General features: G+C 33.7%; 2 protein-coding genes across 2 annotated transcripts in view; one reads left to right on the forward strand and one right to left on the reverse strand.

Moving 5' to 3' along the window:
- Positions 1-4740: 4740 nt before the first annotated feature.
- Positions 4741-7386, forward strand: LOC106317933 (calcium-dependent protein kinase 12-like). The gene is made up of 6 exons (XM_013755751.1): positions 4741-5478; positions 6035-6178; positions 6255-6407; positions 6477-6760; positions 6838-7062; positions 7137-7386. Exons 1-6 carry the CDS (start codon positions 4950-4952, stop codon positions 7257-7259), a joined length of 1458 nt encoding a protein of 485 aa, XP_013611205.1. The 5' UTR covers positions 4741-4949; the 3' UTR covers positions 7260-7386.
- LOC106317932 (cleft lip and palate transmembrane protein 1 homolog) overlaps positions 7307-9913 on the reverse strand; it is a 3436-nt gene continuing 829 nt past the window's right edge. Inside the window, exons 3-12 of the mRNA XM_013755749.1 lie at positions 9712-9826; positions 9544-9638; positions 9353-9456; positions 9071-9108; positions 8724-8959; positions 8560-8653; positions 8295-8485; positions 8005-8224; positions 7753-7920; positions 7307-7663 (exon numbers count right to left, since the gene is read on the reverse strand). Of these exons, the coding sequence (XP_013611203.1) occupies positions 7509-7663; positions 7753-7920; positions 8005-8224; positions 8295-8485; positions 8560-8653; positions 8724-8959; positions 9071-9108; positions 9353-9456; positions 9544-9638; positions 9712-9826 (1416 nt within the window). The 3' untranslated portion in view covers positions 7307-7508. The remainder of the gene's footprint in view (positions 7664-7752; positions 7921-8004; positions 8225-8294; positions 8486-8559; positions 8654-8723; positions 8960-9070; positions 9109-9352; positions 9457-9543; positions 9639-9711; positions 9827-9913) is intronic.

A 9913-nucleotide genomic window follows, 5' to 3' on the forward strand; every position in this document is an offset into this window, starting at 1 on the left:
GGGGCTGATTTTTTTCAAAACAAATTTGGGGCTTATGTATATATAATTTTTTTCAAAAATTTTGGGGAAGAAGGGGGCCGAAGCGAATGTTTCATTCTGTCTTTATGGAGTTAAAGTTGTAAAGCTTACTCCATTGTGGTTCTGTGCAGTAGGTTGGTCTCTCATCGTAGATAGGAGCAAAAAAATGGAGGGTTTTGTGGACCACTATCTAGTTATAGGGTGGGTTACCCTTTTGAGAGGAAGCTCTGAGACTTGATGGAGATTGCAAAAGCTTTGGACTTGCATCCGGATAACTCATAAGCGTCCAGATGATCCCCATGCTCATGGAAAGTCAGAGGCTCGAGGCATCTTACGAGGTTCTCAAAGACGAGAAAGCTGTTTGATGACCTTCTTTAGAATCCAGCGTGAGAAACAAGAGGAGAGTGCAAGTAAGTTCCAAGAAGCGTAAGATGATGTCAGAGCTGGAGGAAAGGGAGTGTTCTGCCTTTGCTCCTAGTCATGCAGCTAGACTTTATGATGAAGAGTGGAAGTAGATAAGATACGTGCAAAACACGCCAAGAAGAAGAGAGGCTTTGAAGCTGGAGCTGGTGTGGAGTTCGATAAAGAGAGTGTTGACGGTTTCTTGGGTAGCAATTGGTGAATGGTATACAGAGGGAAGGAAGTGTTTTCAGAGTTTGGTGAGGTTGAAGTTGCAGTCATTAGAAGTATTCAGGACCGGTTATGAGCCAAGCCGGAAGAAACATTTGTTTCAAACCCCCAAAATTTTTGAAAAAAGTTATATATAAATAAATTCCTAAATTTGTAAGAAAAAAAATTCACGCTTCCAAACTATAGAATTCCTTCTTAATCCGCTTATAACCCCAAAATCTCAAAGGTGGACCCTGGGAGTACTATGAAGAAATGCTCTGCTCTTATTGTAATGGCTACAAAAGATGACCTGTGATGATTATTATTATTATTATTAAACTTGGTTTCTTTCTTAACCGTATGTTCTTTTTCTTATAGGTAGCAGCGACGAGAACATTGTGTGGTGATCTATATAATCCATTGCTAGTTGTACCTCTCCAAAGAGCCCCCAAACACTTTTTGTGAACTGTATTAGTCTAGTAGGTGTGCTGGTTTTATCAAGCTTATGAAGATGCGGTCATGGAAGGAGTGTTGAAACTAATTTAATTGGTTTTCTCATTATTTACTCTCTAATCTTAAGTAGGTGTGTATTAACTAGGAATGATAATGGAGTAAGTAAGCCATATGATCAAAGAATTAAAACTTTTTTAAGACCAAAGTGGTTGTCACTATCATCCATATCACAGCCTCGTTCGTTGTCTTCATATATTGTTTTAATTTTGTAATGATTTTAATGTTTAGCAAGTTGTTGTGTAGTATCTTAAATTCTACAAACTCTATCCTGAGTACAGCCCTACAAATGTCTTCCATCATCATCTTCATGACCACAATTTGAGCTTCAGTTGTAACGTATTTTTAAATTTTTAAGTTTTTTGGTTGTGTAATATCTTTCCTAGTTGGCATTTTATGTTTGTTTTGAATGGACTGATCACCACCTTTTCAATGTTCATATGGTAGATTTTTTTCAATATCTATATGTTGATTCAGTCAATACATACCCTATCTCTCGCCTTTCTTAGTATATTTAATAAGATGGATAAATGATAGTATAGCAGCTGTAAGCTAAATAAAATGAAAACTGTGATGTTTTGATTGGAGTATGTAATATTCCCTCATGTATCACAATATATGATATGAGATTATAGAATCATAGATCTTAAACGCTTTGGTTATAGATACGGCTATGGATACTGATAGATCAACAAGTAGAGATAAAGGCGCATAAACAAACAAGAATGTGTCTGAAAGAGAATTGAATGAAAATGGACGGTTTCAAATCTTGTTCTTTTTCTCTTCTATCCTCGAATTCTTTTTGGCATTTATAAAACGTGAATAAGATGATTGGAACCCTTGATTTGACTTTTAGATAAATCAGGTTTAGGTGAAAAGTAAAAACAAAGAATAGTATTTAATGAAAACCTGTGAACACGTTTCGCCACTATTCAATGTCCAGTAAGCACCTGGATACCTATCCTGACAAAGTGGGAAACTTTATACTTGCCATCAACTGAACGTACCTTTTTATTGTCAATAAAATAATTAATTAACTCATAAATATTGGCTAATAATTAATTAATAACATTTTCTACTAAATTTTTTTTTCTGGCCAAGAATTTTATTATAAATCGGTATCAGTTAATACATTTTGGTTCAAAAATGAAGGAAAAATACTTCATTTCAAATAAAATAAGTCATGACTTCCCATTTTTTCATTTATATATAAAAATTCAAATAGAAAACCTAAGACATCATCTATATTATTAAAAGAGAAGTACCTATTAAAAATACCCCTTAGTTTTTAAATTTAATTAGATTTCCATGCCACTGAGAATTAATTTGAATTCCATATTTTAATGCTTGTCTTTTTCAGTTAGATTAATGTGTTTTCTTTAAATAAATTTGAGTTAAATATAATTAATTCAACTTTAAAATACACCTATATTAACAAACTGCTGAAACAAATAATAACAAACTAGGTAATAATCTGCGTCTTGCGCGGAAGGTGATTATTAGTTTCGTTATTTTTAATAAAAACACATTAAATCTGTCTAATCTGGATATCGGTTCGGTTTTAAGTTATTTTTTGGTTTTTAATCTCCTAAAATATAGCTATTATTTTAAATTAATATTTATTTTAGTTTATTCAGTTAGAATGATTGACTTTTTAGTTTTTCGGTAAAAACCAAAAATTACTATTATTTTTCTATTTTCATGTTATGAATTTTATATAGTCGTCATGTCGAACCAATGGTTTCATATCATAGTTTGTAAACGGATAATAGTTCAAGAAAAAGAAAAGAAAATTATTAAGACAAATCATTTCACTACAATTTGGTCAGTAGTGAAAGAAACATTAAGAAAAAATATTTTAATTTCCAAAAAAAATAGATACTTCGGTTGTGATAAATACTTAGTCACAAGGTGCTCACATCAAGGTGCACATGTATGTGTATGTAAAAGTATATAAAATAGTTGAAAAATATAAAAAGATATTGTTAATTAATATTAAATGATATTTTTGTTCAAAATAATACATGAAAGATAAAATTAAAATTAAGGCCTTGACATAAGTGAAATTTTTTCATATAAAGAAAAATAAATTGTATTCGTAAATAGAGGTCGACACATATCGAAAATACGGGTATTTGGAGGCATTCACGTCGATTCAATCTATAGCCACCTGGATAGTCGGTGACTCTGATATCCGAAATGATTTAGAATTTTAAAGAATATCCAATTTGATCCATAGATAAAATAAAATTTTAAAAATAATTGAAATTTTTAATAATAACATTTTATTACAAAATAAAATATTATATAACTTTTTAAATTTTAATACCTAATATAATAAATTTAATTCATAAAAATATCGTAAAACTTATATAAACTATAATATATATAACATATATATATATAATTCTGTACATATATGTATATATAATATAACATATCGAATTAGATATATGTTCCTAAAAATATAGGTATTTGTGATTTGCTTTTTTTAATTGTATTTTAGTATTTGATTTACTTTGTAGAGTTACGAATATCCATATTTTTTGGTTCAAATCAAAACGGATAACGAATCAAATCAAATTTTATAAATATTTTGCTCAACTTTATCCGTAAACAATAATAAAAAAATATATATATGTATACAGTTTAGCTTTTGATTCGTTATTTGTTTTGATTCGAACAAAAAAAATCCAAAGTTTTATTGGAACCATGCATGTGAGTTTTATATTAAAAAATACTACTAAATATATAGTGTGAACACATTTATAAATATAGTGTGAACGTGTTAGCATATTTATTATCAAATTATTGTGAGGATGTCACGTGTCTATTACAGTGTGAATGCATTTATTACAATGTTTCTCCTTTAATATATAAAGAACTATTGAAACAAACTAAACTATGAAAAACACTTTAAAAGTTAGCTTTCACGTTTTTGGTCTTATAATACGTATACATTACCTTATATAAACAAAATTAATGCTTATTACTATAATTTACCAATAAAATATTTTGCATATATATTAGACGTGATTCACTTATGTTTTAAACTTCCTTATTATAAACTTTTCGAAATATTATCATCACTTTTTTTAATAAAAAAGAATATTCCAGCAATATCAGCTTCATATTTGAATATAAAATTAACTTTATTTCCATGATTTTATTTAAAATAGGCGGGTCAATTTATATCATGCCCAATTGGGTTTTTAGAATAGTTGTAACTCATTTTTAGTTTGAGCCAAATGCATAATATACTAATAATACATTTCAATTATATAATTAAATATGAAAGAAATGTCAATATAAATTTGATCCAACATAGTATATTAATATATATATATCCAATATTTTTGTATAGTTACATAACTGTTCCAACACACATTTAATAAATAAATATATATATATATATATATATATATATATATAACACGATACAATAACAAAATATATGATATATATCAAACTCTAGTTATAGTTAAAATATAACGAAGTGTCCCCATAGAATTCTGAATTATTTTTATTTTTATCTGACAAATTATTTTCATATATCATTATTTGTGTTTATTTATATTCCTTCTTTATTTTTATTATTTTCTTAGAGATATTTTCAGCAACACTAATCATTCATTCACCAAAAAGTGGTTCATCTCTCTCCTAATAACTCCTCAAAGTCTCTCTCTCTCTCTCTCTCTCTCTTCAAATGCCTTAAAGTCAGTGTCTTTCCTTCAGACAAGAGTTTCCTTTCTTCTTCCTCCAACTCTGCTTTAAAAACAAAAGAACAAAACTTCAAGACTCTCTCAAAAACCATGGCTAACAAATCAAGAACCAGATGGGTTCTCCCTTACACAACCAAGAACGTGGAAGACGATTACTTTCTCGGTCAAATCCTCGGACAAGGACAATTCGGAACCACTTTCCTCTGCACCCACAAAAAGACAGGCCAAAAGTTCGCCTGCAAATCCATACCCAAAAGGAAGCTCATCTGCCAAGAAGACTACGACGACGTTTGGAGGGAGATCCAGATAATGCATCACTTGTCGGAATTCCCCAACGTTGTCCGTATAGAAGGCGCGTACGAGGATACCAGCAGCGTCCATATTGTGATGGAGCTCTGTGAAGGCGGCGAGCTGTTTGATAGGATCGTGAAGAGAGGTCATTACAGTGAGAGAGAAGCAGCTAAGCTTATCAAGACGATTGTTGGTGTTGTTGAGGCTTGTCACTCTCTTGGTGTTATGCATAGAGATCTCAAGCCTGAGAATTTTCTCTTTGCTTCTTGTGATGAAGATGCTTCTCTTAAGTCTACTGACTTTGGCCTCTCTGTTTTCTGCAAGCCAGGTTTTGATTTGTGTTGTCACTATTTTTTTTGAAGAAACTCTTGTTTGGTTAATGATGTTATGAGTATTTAGTTAGTTAATTGATGATTTTAGCTTGTTAAGAGCTCTCTCGCTACTGTGTTGTTGTATAGAAGTAGCATCAGAGTCTGAATGATTCTGTATTTCAGCTTCATGTTCTCTAAAATGATCAAATGGGATGGTTTTAAGAGTGTTACAAGTGAGTTTATGTGTTGTTGAATATGATAAATGTGGTTTAAAGCTATTAGTATCAGTGACGGCGTCTAGTCACCCGCCTAGTCGGCAAATATGGTTAAATGAAATGGTTTCTTTAAAAAATCGGTCTAGGCCTTCAAAATATCGCTAATCAATAATCCTCTATAAAACACCTAATTATTACATAGCGATTTTTTAAACATGTGATTAGTATTCTTTAAGATCTAATCTTTTAACTGTTGTGACTGTGTGAGTTTGTGTGTATTTTAGTTGCATTAGTTAATATTGATATGGAGCTCTGGTTCTTGGACACACAATCTTTGAATTTTGTTTTTATCTTTCAGGGGCAACGTTTTCAGAACTTGTTGGGAGTGCATACTATGTAGCACCTGAGGTTTTACATAAGCATTACAGCCGTGAATGTGATGTATGGAGCGCTGGAGTTATCCTCTACATTCTCTTATGTGGTTTCCCTCCTTTCTGGGATGGTCAGACTTTCTTTCTTTCTCTTCATAGAGTTTCCATCAAGTGTTTACTCTCTGATGTGTCATGTCTTGAATCCAGAAAGTGAGTTTGGCATCTTCAGAAAGATTCTACAGGGAAAAATTGACTTTGAGACAAGTCCCTGGCCTAGCATCTCAGAGAGTGCCAAGGATCTTATAGTGAAAATGCTAGAGAAAGATCCAAAGAAAAGGCTAACTGCTCATCAAGTGTTGTGTAAGTTCTCTCATCTTCTAAGCCTTTAGCACACAATGGTGATTGATTGATGCTTTATTATTTTGTTAGGCCACCCATGGATTGTGGATGATAAGGTTGCTCCAGACAAACCTCTGGACTGTGCAGTACTGTCACGCTTGAAGAACTTCTCTGCAATGAACAAACTTAAGAAGATGGCTTTCCGAGTGATTGCAGAGAGACTATCTGAGGAAGAGATAGGTGGACTCAAAGAACTGTTCAGAATGATAGACACAGATAACAGTGGCACCATCACATTTGAAGAGTTGAAAGACACTGTGAAGCGCGTTGGTGCAGACCTTATGGAATCAGAGATCCAAGAACTCTTGCGCTCAGTAACTAACGAACTCTCTTCTTATTATTACCTATTTTTAACTTTCACTATCATCTTCTCATTGTGTGTGTGTATCAGGCTGATGTTGATGAGAATGGATCAATAGACTATGGAGAGTTTTTAGCTGCAACAATCCATTTGAACAAGCTGGAGAGAGAGGAGAATCTAGTGGCTGCATTCTCTTTCTTTGACAAAGATGGAAGTGGCTACATCACTGTGGATGAGCTTCAACAGGCTTTGAAGGAGTTTGGTATAAATGATTCACATCTTGACGAGATGATCAAAGACATTGATCAAGATAATGTGAGTGGTATTACACAAAGATCTTTACTGTTTTTTTCATTCTGAAGATGCTTATGGAGTTTTGGATTTTGTAGGATGGACAAATAGACTATGGAGAGTTTGTGGCAATGATGAGGAAAGGAAATGGGAGTGGAGGGATTAGCAGGAGAACAATGAGGAACACTCTCAACTTTGCAAATTGGAAATCATCTTCCTGATGATGAGTCAATGAATGGCTAAAAACTTGAGTGAAAGTTGACACTAATAACTTTAAACATACCATTAAAAGTTTGAGTAATATTTAATGCGTCTTGAGAGTTGACAATAATAACTTTAACAAAAACATTTCCAAGTGAAAAAATGAAATGTAATCGAAAAGAAATTAAGAAACTATAGCTTTTAAGTGTAATAAATATCAGTTTAAAGAGTGGTAAAAAAACAAAAAAACAAAGGAGGAAGAGAGAAACTTAGTTTGTTTTCTTGTTGTCTTCTTCTTCTTGTTTCTCAGTGATCAACTTCTTCTCTGCAGTTTCATCCTCACCTCCAAAACCAAACTCGTTAACACGTGTTTTGTCCACAGGGTAAACCCACCTCTGGTATAAGTATATCAAGAATATCACATCTGAAACACACACAGAGTTTCATTAGAGTGAGTATTTTGCTATATCTGAATCCAAAAGTATAGAGAGTATCTTGCTCGATTAAACTCACCATCACGGAACACAGAGAGCCGATGCAGAATCGGCATTTTGATGACAAAGGCAAAGAGATCATCGATAATGGTGTTGAGGAACTTGTAAGTCATCTGTCTCCATGGTAGATGTGCCACTGACTTTAGCTTATAGTTGATGAATAGTTGAGGACACATCAGGATGAGACCTGCAAAACACACAAACTCAGAACAGTTTCACAATGAGGGAATCTCAACATTTTTAAAAGGATGGTGAATGTTTTTGTTTTTACCGAACATGTAGACACAGCTTGTTAATGAAGACAAGATCCACGAGTACCAGCTCTTGTGGCGCTCGTAAGCGAGAGAGTATATGGATAATCCCACCACAAGGAGGAGGAGCACATAAGATAAGAATTTGATGGCAATGTCATCATACTCTTTGGTTTTGTTGCTTGCGTAGGATTCACGGTCGTGGAACCTCAACCTTGGAATCATTCCACTTCTATCAACCTGTCAAAGTTTAAATGTTTGAACAAGGTTTACATGTTAAGCAGATGCTCATTGTAAGTGTTATAAGTACCTCTATGCGCATGGCTTTCCCTATCTTCCAGAACTCAATGCAGACACCAACTCCGGAACTAGCCAGTATCATCCATGAAGTGTCGTTGTCAAGCAGGTAGAGGAAGATGACGAACTGACAGATGAAGTTCAGCACAACGGACTTTGCAGACAGTCCTTCCATTGATTTGTTCTTGTTCCAGAACTGGATATCTACAGGGTAAGCCACAAAAGATAAGCAACACGCTTTAGGAAAGAAGCTGGCTACATGTTGGGTCTTAACTTACCATTTTTGAATGCTAAGAAGTCAAACACAGAGTGAAGCATCGAAACACACATCGTGATGCCCAACAGATAGGGATTGCCTTCCAGAAACACCCTCTGCAACACAATCAACGTGTTTACAGATCATATTCATAGGTTCATGTGAAACATTGAAGACCAGGGTTACCTTAAGTTCGTCAGATTCGCCATCAAGCATGCTTCCGTAGCTACGCTGCATCTGGAAAGACTGGTCAACTTGCTGAAAGAGCTGCCACTTCATCATGCTTATGGGGCTTATCTCTAGATTAAGTGGTACTTCTGAGACGGTCTCATTGATTGGAATCATCTTGTCCCTTAGCAGCCAAAACTCATTGAAGTAAATGGTGGGATAGTAGTTTCCTGAGGTAGGTTCTACCAGCAAGTCTGTACATCTAAAGTTAAGTACAGCATAGAGAGTTGTGTAAAAAACCAAATAATAATAATAATAATAATAATAAGCATATCATCCTTTTGCCAAAACAAATTGAAGGATACGTGGAGCAATGTTTGGTTGTACACCGTTCTGTGAATAGCTGACACAAAATTGAAAGAAGATATTAGCCTACTAATATGGAGTTATTGTCATACTAATTCAATATTGATATAGCCAAAAAGAAAATCAAGCCTGCCATCAAGGTAGAATAAGCAGAATCATATGAACATCAAGGTAGCAAGTGAATGCATCATTGTTATCTTTATTAATTCGTTTTTAGTCTGCAATGGTTGTTTCTATAGTCCCAATATATTAATACTACAGAAACTACCAGAAGGACTTACTGAGTAAAATCATCGACCAGGTTGATGGTGACATTTGGTTTCCATAGGGATACCCATTCCACAGTGACTTCTTCCTTCACTTCCGAGTTCTTATCAACAACTTTCTGCAAAGTACTTAGTTCATTATTACAAGAACATAAGGTCCATACCACAAAACCACATTCAATATTTCTTTCCACACACAGTCATACCTCAGCTTCTGGTTTGGATTCATCAGAGTCTTTGGGACTACCCAGGAGACTTTTCTTCTTATCTACTTTTCGCTTTGGAAAGTAAGTAGCAACAGCTGAAAAATGAAAAGACAAATCCAACTCAGCTATTACTGATAGTTTTTTTTAGTAAAAGGAGACAGGTCTTACGGTGTGTTCTGCCAAAACTATTAAGAGGCTGGTACTCAGGATCACTAGGGTCTATAGGGAAACCAGACCGAGCAAAGAAGACATGAGCATACAGACTTCCATTATTCTGTAAAATCTGAAAACAACACAACATTAGGGGCAAAGTTAGTAAACTCAATGCTGCAGCTTCGTAATCATGTGAGTTTTTTTTTTTTTTTTTTAA

This window comes from Brassica oleracea, chromosome C9, assembly GCF_000695525.1.
Source record: "Brassica oleracea var. oleracea cultivar TO1000 chromosome C9, BOL, whole genome shotgun sequence".
Classification (NCBI taxonomy): Eukaryota; Viridiplantae; Streptophyta; class Magnoliopsida; order Brassicales; family Brassicaceae; genus Brassica; species Brassica oleracea.